The sequence below is a fragment of the Lygodium microphyllum genome, chromosome 27 (assembly GCF_053477565.2).
Source record: "Lygodium microphyllum isolate KBCC chromosome 27, Lygodium_microphyllum_v1.1.10, whole genome shotgun sequence".
In the NCBI taxonomy this organism is placed as follows: Eukaryota; Viridiplantae; Streptophyta; class Polypodiopsida; order Schizaeales; family Lygodiaceae; genus Lygodium; species Lygodium microphyllum.
Window position 1 is genome coordinate 79,545,244 of NC_141161.1, and position 18,676 is coordinate 79,563,919.

Genomic DNA, 18,676 nt, shown 5'->3' on the forward strand with positions numbered 1-18,676 from the left:
CTGACCCATCCCACCCACTTCTTCCACTATAGTACCATTAGCTTTCACATCATTCACTTTTGCTTATGGCTTCTTTACTCCCTTGCAACATTTTGGAAGATCTATTTTTGTATATTAATACTTGAAGAGATGACTATAAGGAAAAGATAGGTAACTCTTTTTTATCCTTTCCTTCTTTGAGTTTTACTTCTCAAAGTCAAAATGAGTATGTGTTTCTTCTTCATTGCATTCTGCATCAATTTCTAAACCCATCCATCCCACCCACTTCTTTGGTTGCATCACTTTTATTATTCACACCATTCACATTTCCATTTAAGACACCTCATGTCATTGCATACACCATACTAGGGGGCTTTTCAAGCATAGGCATAGTCTTTAGGACGTGTGTATCTCCCATTACAGGTGGTGCTCGTGCACCTTTGGGGCAGGCTGTCCTCACCTAATGCACCTTTGGGATACTCATAGCATGGGGTCCCTAACCTTGCTTATCCCAGGTGTTGACCAGTTGATACCACAATTTGCCTCCATAGCAGTTCCTAGTAGGCTATCCGGTTGTGCTATTGTGCCTTAACTGACAATTATGCAAAGTTTGAGAGTCCCCGTGCTTGCTTCACAAGTATTGGTGGATTCTTCTCCATGCTCACTTCACAAGTACTGGTGGGTCTTTCTCTGGCTTTTTTTGCCTATTCACCCTATCCCTCTTCCTATCCTTACTACCCATATCCACCTTACACGTAGAGACCTCATAGTTCTTCGTCCTCATCAGCCAAGCATGCATTCACTGACAAGAGTTCTTTTGACAGGTTTAACTGTACTACTTGGTTAAATCTCATGAGGCATGTTCTTGACTCTTTAAACTTGTGGGACTTTGTCCAAGGGTTGGAATCCCAATCAGAACCATGGCTTGTTTCACCAGAGGTTGTGTGCTTGTGGAAGGCCAGAAATGCCTCTACTATTATCAAGTTGATGCAAGGTCTATTACCCTAAAGCATCCTCAACGGTGAGAGGCCATGGAAAAGGAGTTTGAGAGCATTGATCGAAATGAGACTTGGATGTTATTGGATCGTCCAAGCAACAAGAAAATCATTAGGACCAAGTGGATCTTTAGGACTAAATTAAAAGCTGATGGGTCTTCAGAAAAATGCAAGGCTTGTCTTATTGTGTAACGTTTTTGATAAAAACATGTTATAGATTATGAGGAGATATTTACATCCATTACATGGTTGTCATCATTCTATTTGTTGATTGTCCTAGCCACTCACCATAGTTGGTCGCTCTATTAGATGGATGTCAAAAGTGCCTTTTTGAATGGTTATTTAGTGGAGAAAGTCTATTTGGAGTAGCATCCTAGATTTTCTTCTATAGATTGTAAAGATAAGATCTTTCGTCTGCAGAAAGCTCTTTACGGGCTGAAGCAAGCACTATGTTTCTTGTTTCATAGGATGGATGAGTTTCTTTGAACTCATGGGTATCATTTTACCACTTATGATGCAAACTTATATGTCCAAATCACTTCAGAGGGGGTCGGCTACATGCTTTTATACGTTGATGCTTTACTTATTGCATGCTCAGAAATTACTATCATAGTGGATATAAAGGCCCGACTTTGTTTTACATTCGAGATGATTGACCTTGGTTGGTTGTCCTATTTCTTGGAGATGAAGGTAGTTCGATTTGTGGACAATATTTTTGTTTGATAATAGAAGTACGCCGTTGAGTTAGTTAAGCAATATTGCACTAATCAGACACAGTCTATGGCTACGCCTCTTGATCCCACTACAAAGCTTTCTAAGGATCCCTAGGTTAGCCCTTTGATGAGCATACCTATAGATAAGTTGTAGGAAAACTTCTCTGGTTGATTTAGACTATAGTAGGCGAGACCTTGTATATTTTGTCTCATTACTCGATGAATATTTCAATGCACCAAAAGTGAGACATTGGATTGCTTGCATGTGTGTGTTGAGATACGTTTGATGTACTTTTTCTTATGGTTTGATATGTGGTTATAGTTTGCTTTTGCAAGGGTATAATAATTCGAATTGGACTAGAGATTTCGACACTCAATATTCTCACGGAGACTACATATTGTCTTTGGGAAAATTTCCTATTTTTTGGTCAAGCCATAAGTAGGTGACGGTGGTTGTTTCCTTAGTCGAGGTAGAGTATTGAGCCCTCTTTGACGATACCACATAGGCTGTCTATGTGAGGGGACCATTGGCAATTCTTCACTTGCCATTTGCTTCACCGACTATCCTTTACTTTGACAACCAGAGTGTCATTGCACTAGTTGGTAACCTAACCATCAATCCACAAATGCGCATGTTGGTACACACTATTATCTCACCAGAGAGTGGGTTGGGCTAGGCGCCATTTCTATTGGAAGGATAGATCGAAGCTCAACTAAGAATACAATTGACAATAAGAAGAGTGTAAGAGTGTGATCGCATGATACCCAATGTAATAATTTGTTGAGTGTCAGATGGAAGTACAAAGCACAACCCTTAAACCTTAGGGTTGTAAGAGGGTGTTCACATCTGAAGGGTTTGAAACATGATAAGTGCCTAAATTGTGTAACATAGGTACATCAAATAAAAGGAGATAAATCGAGGGGAATAAACCTCTTGTACGAAGAGTAAAAAGTGCCAGTGTCCTACTGAGGATCATTGACACTCCTTTGTGAGTGTAGATATGAGTCAAAGACTCAAACCCAACAAACCCCCCTGGAGTGAAGAGCAATCAAGATATAAGGGTGATCCACCAAAGGAGATCAAATTCAAAGCATTGTGGAATGCTTCAAATTTGTCATGAGAAAGAGCTTTGGTAATGATGTTTGCCACGTTACTGGTGGTAGGACAATAGAAAAGGTTGATATCACGTGCATGTAGCCTCTCTCTGACAATGTGATAGTGGATGTCAATGTGTTTTGTGTGTGTATGAAACATTGGGTTCCGTGTCACTGCAATTGTACTTTGACTGTCAGTGAACAAAGGAGTAGGCTCTTTGATAGATACATCCAAATTAGCTAAGCCATATGCATTTAATTGTGGTAGTGAAAGTTGTCTTGTATTCAGCTTCACATGACGATGCGGCAACAACAGATTGTTTCTTGCTAAGCCAAGAGATGCAAGATGAGCCAATGAAAAAAAAATTACCACTAGTGGAGTGATGAGAATCATGCTCACCAGCCCAATCAAAATCACTGTAAGCATGTAAGTGCAGTGGGCCCCCCTTGGCATAAAGCAATCCAAGAGTCCTAGTACCCTACAAGTAATGGAAAGCACGCTTGACAGCTTGCCAACGTGACATTCGTGGCTGATGCATATATTTGCTCAGGGCTGAAATTGCAAATTGTATGTTTGGCCTTGTGTTACATAAGTAAATAAGACATCCAATTGTTGGGCCATATCATATATGTACGGATATCAAACAAGTTATTGTCATCATGCAATGACAACTTTAGTCCAAGTTCCATTGGTGTACAAACTGGCTTGCAATCCTATAAGCCAAACCTCTCAAGAAGTTTACCAATGTATCTAGATTGTGCTACTGTACATACACTTCTTCTTGAAGTTCCCCATGTAAAAATGTAGTCTTTATATCAAGCTGATGCACAGTCCATCCATAATGGGCAGCCAAAGCAACCATAGACCTAATGGGAGTCATGTGGGATGTAGGAGCAAATGTCTCCTCATAGTCAATGCCTCTCTTTTGTGCGTAGCCTTTAGCCACAAGCCTGGCCTTATATTTATCAATGGATCCATGTGCATTTCTTTTCAGCGTATAGACCCACTTTGTATCAATGGCTTTCTTTCCAACAAGCAAGGACACTAAATTCCATGTTTGGTTCTTTGTGATGGAATCAAACTCAACTTGCATTGCTGCCATCCAATGCACATAATGTTGTGCATCCTCAAAACATTCAGGCTCCCCATCATCAAGTGTATATGTTGCCATACTCTCTTTCTCTCTCTCTCTCTCTCTTCTATAGAAGCTAAAAATGAGCCTTCCACGCCCCTTCCTTAGGGTCTTAAACCCTTGTCCTAATGATCGAGTGTTGCCCCGTTAGTGCTCATGCCTTGTCAATGGATTGCAAGCCCATTTTTCCCCTGATTTTACCCTGTTTTGGGCTTGTTTACAATAGAAACCCTAAAACGATTTGCTACGTGCACCATCATGCATACAAGCTTGCCTTCTAGTACGACCAGCAATAGGAGCATCCAAATGACTATCTTTCATAGTCTACAAATACTATCTAGGCACGTGCCTAGCTTCTTAACTGTGTATAAGCTCTTGCTGAATTTCAAATTCAGCACCTTGCTGAATATTCAGATCAGCCGTAGGCTGATTTTCCGCATTACCCAATAGAGCAGTTGGTTGAACATTAAGTTCACTTGTTGGAGCTCTAGCTGTATCACCGAAAGAGAAATGGGCAGCAGCCCTTCAAATATATCATTGGTAGCTTGATATGTATCAAAACCAGCAAGGGATAATTCCGATTTTTCATCGAAAACCACATCCCTACTATTGACAAATACCTTCTTAGAGATGGGATCATGTAATCTATATCCTTTGCTCTCACTGCTATATCCCACAAAAATGCTTTTAACAGTGTTGTTATCCAACTTCTTCCTGAGTACCTTGGGAATGTGTGCATATGCAAGACACCCACAAGTACGAAAATGTCCAATAGAAGGTTTTCGGCTGTTCCAAGCCTCAAAAGGCGTGATATTATTTAATGCCTCGGTGGGACACTTGTTTAAAACATGGCAAGCACACATAATTGCTTCCATCCAAAAACTGTGGCAAGCTCTTTGCTTTTAGCATACATTTGGCCATCTCTATATGAGTGATCGATTCTTCCTCTTTGCAAACCCATTTTGCTATGGAATATAAGCAATAATGTATTGATGAACAATGCCTTTTTGCTTCAAAAAAGAAATCAGTATAGAAGACATGTATTCCCCCCTCGGTTTGAACGCAAAGTTAAGAACCTTGCAGCCATATTGATTTTCAGCAAGTGCTACAAAAGCCAAAAATGCATTGTATACTTCTGACTTTTTCACCAAAGAATAGACCTAGCAAAAGCGAGTAAAGTCATCAATAAAAGTGACAAAATAGTAACAGCCACTCAATGACTTTGTTTGCATAGGGCCACATATATCGGAGTGCACAATCTGTAATTTGGTAATTACTCTAAAAGCAACATCACGAGGAAACGAAAAACGATTGAAATAAATGTACCCCTTATATATATATGCTCAAGAGGTCTCTCCAAGAGAGGTAAACCATCAAGCATCTATGTACGTTGCATAAGCATCAAGCTACCATAGTTTACATGCCCCATGCGAGCATCTCATAACTCCACGAGTGACATAGCAAGAGTGAGAGTAGATGCTAGATAGATCGATTGATCAACTGAAAAAGCATCCAACTCATATAACCCATGACATAAAGTGCCAGTCAAAACCAAAGTCATGTGTTCCTTATCTTTGACCATACATCTATCATCCTCAAAGGTGACTTGCAAACCACATCTTTCCAAAGAAGAAATAGATAGCAAATTCTTCTTTATGCCTAGCACAAATAAGGCATCCTGCAAGCGGAGAATAGAGCCATCAATGGTTGTCAACACAATCTCCCCAATGGCTCTAATAGAGTATGATGCATTGTTGATACACTGTACAGAATTGCCAACTGGGGTTGTAATAATAGAAGAAAACAAATCTTTGCGAGATATGATGTGCCTGGAAGCTCCATTGTGAGAAGACCATGTGCTTGCATCCTTAGTAGAGCTAAATGCTCTATGAGTCTAAGAAGAGTCATAACTGCACGTGTAAAAACAATAGTCTCTCTCTATAACAAAAGATGTGAACTCAATAGTAGCAGTGGAAGGTACTCTAGAAAGAGACATTCATGACTCCTTGGCTATGCGCTTTCTACATTCTGTGATGTAGTGTCTTGGCTTCTTACAATAGTGACACTTGCCCTTCTTGGCTTGTGTGTCCCTCTGTTTCTTGCTACCGTGTGAAGTACTTGAAGTCTCGGAGCTTTGCGGAGCATTTTGAGCTTGGTTGCCCTTGGCCTTTTGCCTTGCCATAAAAGCCTACTCAGAGGCTATAACATCCACACTACTATTCTCTATTGTTTGCTCTTCCTCTAAGAGCAAATTGACCAATTGAAGGAAGGAAAGTGGTTGTGGGGAAATCCTCATAGTGAGGTTCAAGGCTATAGAAAAGCCAAATATGAGGGTAGTAATGAATTAAAAGTAGTGTATATCAATTGCACGTTTGAGTAGTACTCATCTACATTCGTAAGCTGCTCACGCAAGTCTTGAATTTTATTTAGATGATCCTGCATAGAGTCACCCTCAGTCATCTTCACAGTCTCAAGCTCTTTCTTTAAGAAAGAGATGTGTCTTATTCTTTCCAGCAAACATTTGCTCCAAGGTTAGCTATGCTTCTCGTGAAGAAGCTGTAGACCAAATGTGGGGGATGATAGACCGTTGAACTGCCAATGCAATCAGCGACAAAGCCTGTGGATCCGTGTGTCCCATGCCTTTTGTGTTGTTGATCTTTGGGGAAGTGGTTGAGTTGGAGCGGCCTGAACAGGTTAAGTGGAGTGAGTTGCCCATTGTTCAGGTCCTCTTTGAGGAGGTATAGCAGGAGCCACAAATCCGGGCCTAACTTCTTCACTGTTGACATAATTCCAAAGGTTCTTTGCAATCACACATTCTTCATCATAAAGGACCATAGGGAATAGTTGCTGCCATCCAACCTATCCTCCTTGGATACATATGTAAATACATCACCTCCCTGATTTGCCATGATAAATGCCACTTATCAAAGAGTGAAAGAGCAATATATCAAGCTAGACCAACCTAGAAATCTCAAAATTTCCAGGAATTACAGCAAGCACTTCGTTGTAATTAGCAAATTTAATCACACTCTATTAAAAAATTGTCTAAAATGCATGCTGTCCAAGGTGCAAAAAATGCTCAATAGCACAAAAGATACAAAAGCCCCAAAATGCACGAAATCAGTCTATTTCAAACAGTTATTACTGATGTACATTTGTCAATCTCTGAGCTGATAACAAAAGCCCTAAAATTTTTATTCAAAATTGTACAAAATCTTTGCATAAAATGTGTCATAGACACTTGCTTAAGCAGAGAGATGGTTCCCGGGCACAAGCCCCTTTCTGTAGATCAATTCTAAATAAAAAATTAATAAAATTTTCTTTTTACCTCTGACTCTAATTGAGCAGAGTAGGACCTGGGCAGATTTTTGGTTAGCGGACTTGGCCTGTGGAGGCGGTAAAGTTGCAGGACCAGGCGGGCTGACTTGTCAGGCCTGGGGGACCTGTGGCGGTGTAGGTATAGGATACAGGGTACAAGGTACAGGTGTAGGAACAGGGCGCTGTAGCAGCTCATAGGCGCAAGTGCAGATGGTTGCAGTTTGGGGCGGCGTTTACAGACTGGCGGCAACCTGGTGCAGGGAACAGAGGTGCTGCAAGTGGCACTAGGTAGCTTAGTTCTAGTGGCTGGGGCAGGAGGCATCATCATTGGCACTGAAGGTGGCGGTCAGAGCTGGTGGAGCATAGGTGGACAAGTGAAAGGTTTTGCAGATGGTGGACAGGGCAGAGTTAGGCCTAGAGCTGTTGACAATGCAGAGGGAGAGAAGTCTGAGCTGAACTCGGCTTTGATACCATATGTTAGAAGGACAGATCGAAGCTCAACTTAGAGTACAGTTGATAGTAAGAAGAGTGTGATAGTATGACACCGAATGCAATAATTTGTAGAGTGTAAGGTGCAAGTACAAAGTCTCCCTTTACTTCCACCTGTCGTTTTTACTTCACCACATACCCTCCACAGTGGTGGTCAAGATAGCTTGTTTGTTTTGTGGTGCATTGGGTCTAACCATCCGTTTGTTCTTCCCTTAGGGGCACAAATTAGTCAATAGGAAGAAAATTGATTGAAAACCTACACTTAATGCTAAATCAAATCAAAAGGTTAAAAAGTCCTTCCAAGAAACAAAAAGTAAAAGTCCATTGTGGATTCCATCCGCCTTTGCAGGTCTTGGTAGCCAGTTGGTAGCCGACATGCACCCTTTGTCCAATGCCTTGGCCTCTTTGGGGTGATCATTTGGGCTCCCTTGATAAGATAACCATTGCCTCTGTAGTCTTGGTTGGTCAATGGGCATCTGGCATGCACCCTTTGCCCGATGCCTTGGTTACTTCGGGGTGACATGCCTTGGGAAAAAGGAAAATATACGGGCTTGGGCTATTGCAATCCCAATTTGGTTCTAGTTTTGGGTTGGAGAGGGGATATTGAGCTAAGAAAGTGTTACATGCTGATTGGCCACTTGAAGCAGCCCCAAAACAAGCTTAATTAATAAAATTATTGAAACTTGAATCAAAAGATGTGCATTCCTAGAGAGTGTCTTTGTCCCGTAAGCCAAATCCTAATTTGGGAGGACCTTGCCATCCATAAATAGAGAGGCTGCCCACCGCTCAGCCTTAATCTCGTTTTTACAGTTTGCAAGTGTCATATTGCTGTTGTCCACACTCCGTATGATGAGGATATCTTGGCCGACTTGCTCCCCATTGCAGTCTACTGTTTGGTGCCTGTCTTCCAGCCTTCTACTGCTGTTCGGGACTGATTCCATCCTGCCATTGACTGTCTACCCACTCATGATTGCTGCAGATTGGTGTCCAGCATGCATTTATTGTTTTCTCACCTTGTATTGCTGTCAAACAGCCTGATGTGCTGCCATGTTGCTGCCCATGGCACCCTAAAGCCTTCATTTTGCTGCAGACTGTATCTCTCTGATTTGCCATGTCATGAACATATTTGTGTTTTGTTGTTCAACACTCTATGCTGTCCGTCTTCACAGGCTGTATTTGCTGCTGCCAAACACATTCGAAGGCTGTTGCTGTGGCTTGGGATCCATTAGAGCATGACATACTCTTTCATTCATACCCTCTACCCTGGTCCTTGAGACATTGGAGTTTGGGTGTCAATTTTCACCTTGCATAGTGTGTTTGCTACATTGAGCATTGCACTTATTCATTCATTATTCGATTTGATTATCTTTTGTGTTCATTATCTATGCTAACCCTAACCCTAACTGTGTTTCTTTATTAGTCTGTGCATTTGTCATGCGATTGTGTTTGTATTCTGTAGATGAGCATTTCTTTATATCCTCTGGGCAAAACCCTTGGCAATAAGCCTAGCTTTGTGCTTGTCCAAGGTGCCATCAGCCAAACATTTGGTCTTATACACCCACTTCATACCAATCACCTTCCGCTTCCATGAATGTGACTTTGGGAGAATCCCAAAGCTTAGGAGGTATGGAGGAGAGCCCTCAAGATGTGTTTTCATGGCACAAAAGAGACAATGTTTAGGAGTTGGGGAATTGTAGCTTGGGTCATAGACAAAGGCCTAGCATGTAGATATGATGATTTTTATGGGAGCTGCTCCCTTCTCATCATTGGTCAACATCCAAGCAGGATCCCCACTCTAGGTTACTCGCATGCACAATGGACCTAGGGACATAGCCATAGATGGGACCTTATTGCCAATATTATTGCTTGGTATATATGGATTGCAAGGTGTATCCATGCTATAGATAAGATGTTTCCACTGTAGAGACTCTTTCAAGGATTTGGAGAGAGATTGTCCATACTCTCCATAGGAGATGGGAGAGGTTGCATGCTGGCTATGAGAATATGAAGAGAAGGCATGCCTTCTTGTGGCCTTGGGACTCTGGCACCTTTTTTCACATAGCCCCTCGAATGGTTTGGCATTGTAGCCCACCAAATTGGTTGTTCTCATAACCATTGCATTTATGATGTACTTTTTAGCTACTCTCTACAAGGTTCTTTGTACTTTATATTCTACCTCAAGGGGATTTTCTCCGAGGTGTTATTAATAGAATTAAAAAAAAAATAGAAAAGAAAAAGATTGACTATCAGGTCAATTTACTGGTGTTCACTTTCAAGTGTTCCATCTATGACCCATATGCATATATCACTTGTGGTAAAACTAATAATGTGTCAAAAAGAGTTTTCTGTTACTTGTAAAGCTTAACTCCTGTCTGATTTTGCCCCTGGAAATTTGCTGCACTTGTTAGAAGTCTGTTATGTGACTATTTTATGTTTTCATTATAGCAGGTTAAGAATCTTTGTTCGTCAGACATATAGAAAAGTTCATCATTGGTGGAAAAGGGATTTTGATCCTCTTACTCTGTTTGGTTAGTGCATGTTGAAAAAACTTGTCATGTCTTGAAGTGATGGGTGCATCCTAGAACTGCATTGACTAGATCTAGCTGTTGCTTGCAATTTTGGCTATACATTTCAGTCAAATCAAACATCTAAAAAGCCTTGTTTTCCTCACAAACAGCAATGATTTTGATAAATAGAAGTTCATTTTCAGGACACTTCAAAACAACATGATCTCTGGACCACTGCCAAATGCATTGGGCATACTCTCATCACTTGAGACCTTCCTTGCAGAAAGAAACTCCTTCAATGGTAGTATCCCAAGTAGTTGGGGTACCCTTGTTAATCTAAAATACCTGTAAGCTTCGTTACCATTGCTCTTTTGTATGTTATAATTATGAAGGTTTAAATAATACAGTTGAAAGTGCAGGGCTGAGTCGCAAACATCTTTTTCATAGCCTCTGCATCTGAAAGTTAGTCAATTCAGCCAATTTTCTGTTTAAAGCCTTCTATAGCTTGCAGAAGATAGCGTTGCACTTTCAGATGATTTTTGTGGTCAGCTCAAAACTAGAGAAATTTTCAGTGTAAGCACTATTTAGTATATGGGTAAGGGTCAAGACAAGGTGTTGATACCAGTATAAACAGCACCACCAACATAATATGCTTACAATTGGAATTTCATACAGTTTTGCTCTATGGACATTCCCAAATTATAAAGATCTTAAAAGCTGGGATAATTACAGCCAAATTTACTTCAAATAATGAGTGAAAATTTCAATAAGACAAGTTAAGGATTGAAGATGGGAAAGCCCCTTCCCAAAAGGTGACATCTTACTGATTGTAATGATCTATTCCAGGTATGTGGCCCATGAAAATTGTAGAAATAGCAGATATAAGATCTGAAGCCAGCTTTATTGTGGCTTGGATATCCTGAAGCATCTTTTCACAGATATTTGTAATTATTGGGCATACATGATATTGGATTAATTGCTTTTCAGTGTTTTTTGCATGGGTGAGATCTTTTGTTTATGTTGAAATATGTTTATGAAGATCATAGGATATCCACAACTTCCCAAATACACAAAGTACCACTTCAAAATTCCATAAATTTGCTATGTATCTTCTCTCTTCAAAGACTCCTCTTATTTTGAGACTTCTTTATTGTGAATTGCCATATACATAATGCTGATTTTGACCCCAGGAAAAAAAACAGAAAGTGGGGAGTGTGAAGTTGTTGCTGTATTTCCTTTAACTGGGTCTGCAAGGCTGCTGCAAGGGACAAATCTGTGTTTGATGTTAGGGAGAAAGAACCTATGAGACGAGGCCCGTGCGTATGTTTAGGATTAAGAGAAGCTGGTCAGACATCCTTCATGTGTTGAGGTTCACTCACAACCGGTGCATCAAAGTGAGGCACATGATATGAGAAGTCATAATGTTGAAGAAACACGGTGCTATGGGTGATAGCAAGACAAAATAGTGAAGATAGAGAGGATGAGAGAAGAAAGAGTAAGTTTACAATGAGGGTGAGGTGTTCGAGACAGAAAATATGAGAGGTTTTCAATTGCTGGTACAGCAGGGTGATGGTAGTACTGCCTGCATTTATTGCAGGCCTAGCGGGTGCCTTCTTGTTTTTTTATTTTTGGGCAAAGGGACTGCTTGACGGGCGTGCTTAGGGGGTCTATTTACAGTTTTTATAACCTTGGGGACAGTTTATTATAAAAATGGACAGAAAATAGATGCAATGTAGGGCAGGAACATGAAATCTAAAGCAGTCCACCCACATGAACATATGAAATTATGTTCCCATCCCCCCCAAAAAAAAAGAAGCTCAGCCCCCTTCCCCACATGGAACACATGAAATTATGTTCCCATCATGAAGTTTATGGTCACTCTTGTAGCTATCGATCAGGGGAGGTGCCACATAGGATGCTGCCTGCATGATGATTTCAATGGATCTTGCCACACCACATGAAGAGTCCAATTAGAGCTAGCAAGTATAGGTGGATCACCGCCTTACCCTAGCACGATGCCCTTCATCAATCTTCATTGCCCTACCCAACCAACAACTATGTTATGGTTGATTGTGATGAGAATGATGCAGATCAGGTATTGCCAACACACAAATTTACTCAAGTGAATAATATGCGGCACAACACCAACATTCTCTCTCCCTCTCTTGACACACACATTTCCCCCATCCCGCATTGAGACGTCAAGTTCTACATGAGTTGGCATTCACTATGCAACTTGGTGATGTGATTGGATATTACTCATTGGCATTTCAGGTGACTAACATGAGGATACACATATGATTCTACAGCTAGATTGCACCCACATGGTCCACCCTTGGTTATGGCACATTCATTGTGCTACCTCTTCTTTTCTTAGCGGGATCACACTAAGTGACCGCATGTGCATACATTGTGATACTTTTGTATTAGTCTTTTATCATGTTGTAGCTTAGTTGTTTTGTGTGGAAGAAAATGAAGAAAGAAGAAGAAGAAGATTTCAGCCCTATCTCTCTGTGTGCTCAAGTCTCCATTGTTTTGTGTATGTGCTTTTGGTTTTCTTCACCTCTCTCCTTTCTTGTTTGTTTTCATGGTATCAGAGTTGTTTCAATACTATTGCAGAGTTCAATTTTGAAGGTTGAGGTGAAGGTGTTGGAGCACAAAAGCAAGCAAGCAAGAAAGGGATAAGAAGCTCTTCTACCTTGCTCAATTTGCCTTGGATTATAGCCACAAGAGGCTCGTGAGGTTGGCAGGGCTGCAATCTCCAATTGCAGTGAAACTTAGCGAGTAGGAAGAATAGTGTATATTCTAAGGTTTTAGGTGTTGGTTGGGTTGCAGACACAGAAGGCGTTTACATATGGATTGCAGACTGCGGTCATTGTTGTGCAGTTTGTGAAAAGGCTGGGTATTTAGTTGTGATGCACTTGGGTTTCAACTTGCTTGTAGATTGTAGTTTTTTACAAGGTTGTCTGTTTTGTTAAAATGTTTGACAACTTCAATTAGATTGTCAATGAGAAGCTTGATAAGAATAATTATCCTATATGGAAGTTCAGGATGACAAATTTCTTGAAGGGCAAAGGTATTTGGAATTACATTGAAGGAGACATGGCAGTAGCACTTGAATCTCTTATCGAAATGCTATTGTAGAATAGATAAAGGCTAGGAAAGATTAGGAGTAGACACAAAGTAAAGTCATGTTTTGGCTATCTTTGAGTGTCATAGATAGCATGATGGGCTTTTTGTAGGAATTTAATACTCCACTATTACATGGAAAGATCTGGCAAGGCTATTCAAAGTAAACACAAATGCCAGAAAGCTACAGCTCAAGTTAGAGCCGAACCAAGTAAAAATAGAAAACCTGTTCATTAATGATTTGGTGTTGAAAATCAAGAGTATTATAGAAGCTCTTGGATCTATTAGTGTGATAGTTGATGATGATAATATTGTGCGTGCATGCTTAGATGGACTTAGAGATGAATATAAGAGTTTCAAGTCATCTATGAATACGAGGGATGATATCCCTGATTTTACAGCTTGATTTCTATGTTGATACTTAAAAGAGAAGAATCTTGGCTTGGATTCCTCTTCTTCTCAAAGTGAAAATAATTTTGAACAGGTGCTTTACTCTACTAGCAGACGTAGATACATAACAAAATAAAGGAGGACAGCCTCGAGGAAGGGAAGTCAAAGAGGCTAAGTTGCAGATTCTAATAGGCAATAGAATCCTAGTGATTGTAGGGAGTGTTGACATTATGGTCAGAAGTACCAAAATTCTAAAAGTGCTTAAAAAGAAGACTAAAATTAGAAATTGAAAAAAGTAGCAAGGCAATTATGCATCCGACAATAGAAACAATGGTAATAGAAGTGTATAGATGTTTGTTATGCAACACTTTATGAATACTATGATTATTGATGGTTCATCAAAGAATGATGTATGGCATGTAGACTCAAGTATCTCTAACCACATGACTTTTCATGGAGAGTGGTTTAGAGAGATTTGTAGTTTAGAGTCACCGGGCTATGTGGAGAGATGGGATGATACAACTCACCCCATTATTCATGTTGAAAATGTTCCTTTGAGTATATATGATGATAAATCTAAGTACTTGGATGATGTATTGCATCTACCAAATATTACAAAAAAAATTAGTTTCTGTTGGTCAGATGGTAGAACAAGGATTGCAAGTTCGATTGTTTTATAGAAGATTCTAAAAATGATTGCAGGTTAATTGCAAAAGGGAAACATGCTGGTAAATTGTTTACTCTTGGTGCTTGAAATGGATGCTGCCATGTTTGCACAAGGTTTAGGTGTTGTGGCTGATATTGAAATTTGACATAAGAGAATTGGTCGTGTGACTGTACGGCAGCTGAAAGACATACACTTTAAATAAATTGTGAATGGTTTGCCTAAGTTTAGAGTTGATGGGATGCATAAAGTATGTGAAGCATATCAATTTGAAAAGCAAGCAAAGCATACATTTTCACATGAAAAGCATGTATGCAAGAAGCTAGTTGAATTGATATATTTTGATGTGTGGGGTTTTAGAAAGACTACAACTTTGAGTGGTTGCAAGTATTATGTTTCCTGCATTGATGATCATACTTGCAAAATATGGGTTTTACAGAGACTACAATTTTGAGTGGTTGCAAGTATTATGTTTCTTTAATTGATGATCATACTTGCAAAATATGGGTTTACTTTATGTGTGAGAAAAGTGAGATGTTCACTCACTTTAAAAGCTTTAAGGCTCTGGTTGGGAAGGAAACAGGGTTGCATATTAAATACCTAAGGTCAAATGGAGGGGGAGAATCTCTCTCCAATGGGTTTTTAATTTTTTATTGAAAAATGTTATACAGAGGTAATATATATGTAGATATACTCCGTAACAAAATGGAGTTGCTAAGGAGAAAAACATGTATATTGTAGAGGTGGCTTGCGCATTGATATTAGAAAAAACTTGCCTAATCACTATTGGGTTGAAGTAGTTTGCTGCTTTTTTAGAGTGTACCCATACAGTGGTGTGCCATCCTAGACAATTTATGTCTATATATAGGCAGCCACTTCATTCATTCTATACCACTTAAGTCATTCTTCACGCCTCTTTCTCCGTCACTTCCACACTCTTCTCTCTTCACCTTTCTGCTGCCCATATTCCTCTTGGAGGACATCGTTGTTTGTGGTCACCCTTCTGCTTCTTCTTTAGGCGTCCTGTTTCGTCATTATTAGATTTGTGTTTGGAGGCTTTCCCCATCTTGGCAGTAGGTTTTTTCAACTTGGCATTAGTTTCCTCCACAGAGTTGTCGGTCTTCTCCAGATGACGACATCATCCACTTTGCCTTTTTATCATTTGGAGGCTCTCCACCTGTAGACGTCAGCTTCCATCTACCTGGGGTTACCTTGGCATTTGCATTTTGTTGTTTGGAGTCTTGTGTCTGGCTGGGTCCTCTTGTATAGCTTAGCGTTAGCTGTATTGTCCCTAACAACAACATCCACTGCTTGTCATTAGTGATTTCATTTGTGTTTGTAGCTTGTTTCCATCAGACATTTGTATTTCTAGCATTCAAATCTCTAGGATTTATGTTTTGTTGCCTAGGCCACTCCTTGGCATCAAAGGACTGCGGTCGCTTCCTTGCATCTACCACCAAGCACTCGTTGTGCCACCTAACTTCTAGACCACCGAGTTTATTCTGCAATGGCTTTCAGATTTTTATACTCAAGGCAATAAGATGCATCCAATGCACACTAAGCCCTTGTGAGCCATAGGAGGATCGATTGGCGCCACGGCCTTCTTGCGATCGCCGCAATGCGCTACAGAGGTTGCTTCTACTTCTTCTAGGGTTTCAGGAATGCCACCTTGACAATCCGTGGTTTTGTAGACCACTTCATCGAGAGACAATGATTGTTGGCTACCATTCCCTCGGCAATTTACTCCTTTGCGAGACAATGGCTGTTCGACACCTTTCGTTACTTCGGTTCCATGCTTTACTCCAGTGAGAGAGATTGACAGTTGCTCACCCTTGGCTCATCAGCCTAAGCCTCACCTTTTTCCACCCTTGACTACTCAAGCTCGAGAGGTAACCTTTGGGAGTCCTTAGACATCTTTGATACCCCAGATACCTTCTTTGGCACTGATCGGCGGTACTTTCTTCATCATCAGATGATTCAAAGTTCGCGATCCATGAGTTTTTAGATTCCTTCTCTCTCATCAAGGGGGATTTGGAGGCAGATGTAATCTCTTTGCCCTCAAATGGGGCTTTTACTTCTTCGGCTTCTGAGGGGGCCCTTGCGTCTCCACCCTTGAGAGGGGGGGGGACATCTATTCATCACGAAGTTCGTCACCCATCATTTACTCTTTTAGGATTGTTGGCTTTGAATAGTCATTTCACCTATCAATGCCCATGATCTTCATGTACCACTTAGATCAAGGCCTTGAAGGTTCAACCGCGACTTGGTGACGAGGTCTTTGAATTCCTTCTAGCATGGAGTTATAGAGCTAGTGGCTTCTCTCTTGAGGTGGAGTGGAGTTCTATAGTTCATCATGTCTACTATTCCTTACTATAGCTTGCCTTTTAGGAAATGTTGGAGCTCTAGGATCCTCTACATCTTCATCGTATCTCTCTTTGCTTCTCTTTCTTCATCCCTTTTTCGGCTTGAGAGGGGGTGTTGAGAAACCACTCATTCAGTTTTCCACTTCAATTAGGGTTTCACATTGACAAGCCCCAAAAGGGCTCGCATCCACATTTTGGCCACTTTTTTAGTGTCCACCCACATAGTGGTGCACCACCCTAGATAGTTTATGCCTATAGTGTTGGGAATAAAGGCTCACCGTGCCTTTTACAGTGTGCGTGCGAACACACCCTTACACTCTTGTACTTTATATATTATCTAAACCTAAAGTGATACACTTGTTATTATACAAATACTGATTGTGTCGTGCACTCACTCCTTCATCTCACTATTCTTTATGCACTCAATCTACATTGTACTCTGTCTCGATCCTAGCAACTGCTTTCAAACTGGTATTAGAGCGAGGAGTAGATGATTTGGTCGGCTGTCACAGGTCAGCAAAACTGATAGGTTGCGTAAGTAGACAGGTGAGCAGCTGGTGGGTTGCATAGGTTAGATGGAAGGCAGCAGTCAGGCGACGGGTCGACACACAGGGCACAAGCTAGCCAGAAGGTGGGAGTCATCACAGGTGATAGGTCGACACGCAGTGCGTAGGTCAAATGGGTCCTGGTCGATTAGTCAGATAGGTGATATGAACATATGACTTGCAAGAGACAGGGTCCTAGTCGGCTCGTCAAGTGGGCGACACAAACACAGGTCCGGCGATGTAGGTCCGCCAGCGAGAGACGGGTCCTGGTCAATGCCAACGCAGGTCCGACGAGAGACTGGTCCTGGTCAACACCTGCATAAGTCCCTTTTTTTTTTTTTTCATTCATTCATTCTTTAATTTTCAAAAATGTTCATTTGTCCCCTTTGTTGAGTGTTTATATGCACAAGCACAGTGTGCAATTTTGACGTAGAAATTTGGGGCTTTTCCTGGATTTGGGGACTTTAACGCAAGACAAGACAAGCTGACTCAGAAATTGCACATTTGGTGCACATTTGCTTGAGAAATTTTGGGGCTTTTCACATTTTAGTGAAATTTCTTCAATTTTACTGAAATTTGTGCACACCCGACCCAAGAAAATTGGGGCTTTTGTGAAATTCCTTCAATTTGTGCAACAACTGTCTGGTACATACACTTGGGTACATGTATTGATGCAATTTGGATGGATTTCCTGTTGTAAATTTGGGGCTTTTGACCAAAATTGTCAAATTTGTGCTCGAGAATGCTTTTGGAGCAGAAATTGCAGTCAAATTTTGGGGATTTCACATGTAATTGGTGCCTTGGTCTCTAAATGTGTTAGTAATTGCTTGACGAGTGAAACAACAGACACTCTAATTCTGAAAATCTACTTGTAGATCTGAAATTTCTGCAATCTCTGGATTTTCACTGTTGGTTGGTATTTGCAGTGTACCATGGTTACTTGTGTGACATTTGGGCTTACATTTGGTGACTTTTGAGTTAATTTAGTATTGCAAATTATGACTGGAAACAATGAAAATAGCAATCTTTGGTACATCAAGAAGCTTGAGAGTGGACATAATTTTGCAATATGGCAAAAACAGTGCTACAATGTCTTGGTGTAGAAGAAACAGGTGAAGCCCATCAAAACAAAGGGAATAAAACCAGCAGACATGGAACAAGACGAGTGGGATGACTTGGATGAGCTTGTATGCTCTATCATTGAGCCCTTAGTGTTAGACAACTTGCTCTTTAACATTGAGAAGTTGAATTCAGCAAATGCAATGTGGCAAAGACTTGAAGAATTGTATGCTCAGAAAAGTGCAGCTAGCAAGGTTTACAAGCTGAAAAAGTGAATGGAATTTCGCATGAAAGGAG

General features: G+C 40.7%; 1 protein-coding gene across 6 annotated transcripts in view; it reads left to right on the forward strand.

Annotated features, from left to right (window-relative positions):
- Positions 1–18,676, forward strand: part of LOC148012511 (LRR receptor kinase SERK2-like) — a 129,985-nt gene that overhangs the window by 30,057 nt on the left and 81,252 nt on the right. For 5 of the 6 annotated variants that reach the window (XM_087668774.1, XM_087668772.1, XM_087668773.1 and 2 more), the window contains one exon: positions 10,433–10,576. In XM_087668774.1, coding sequence (XP_087524900.1) covers positions 10,433–10,576 — 144 coding nt within the window. Of the gene's footprint in view, positions 1–4,313; positions 10,251–10,432; positions 10,577–18,676 lie in introns of those variants that run through there. The other variant, XM_087668776.1, reaches the window with a different exon arrangement.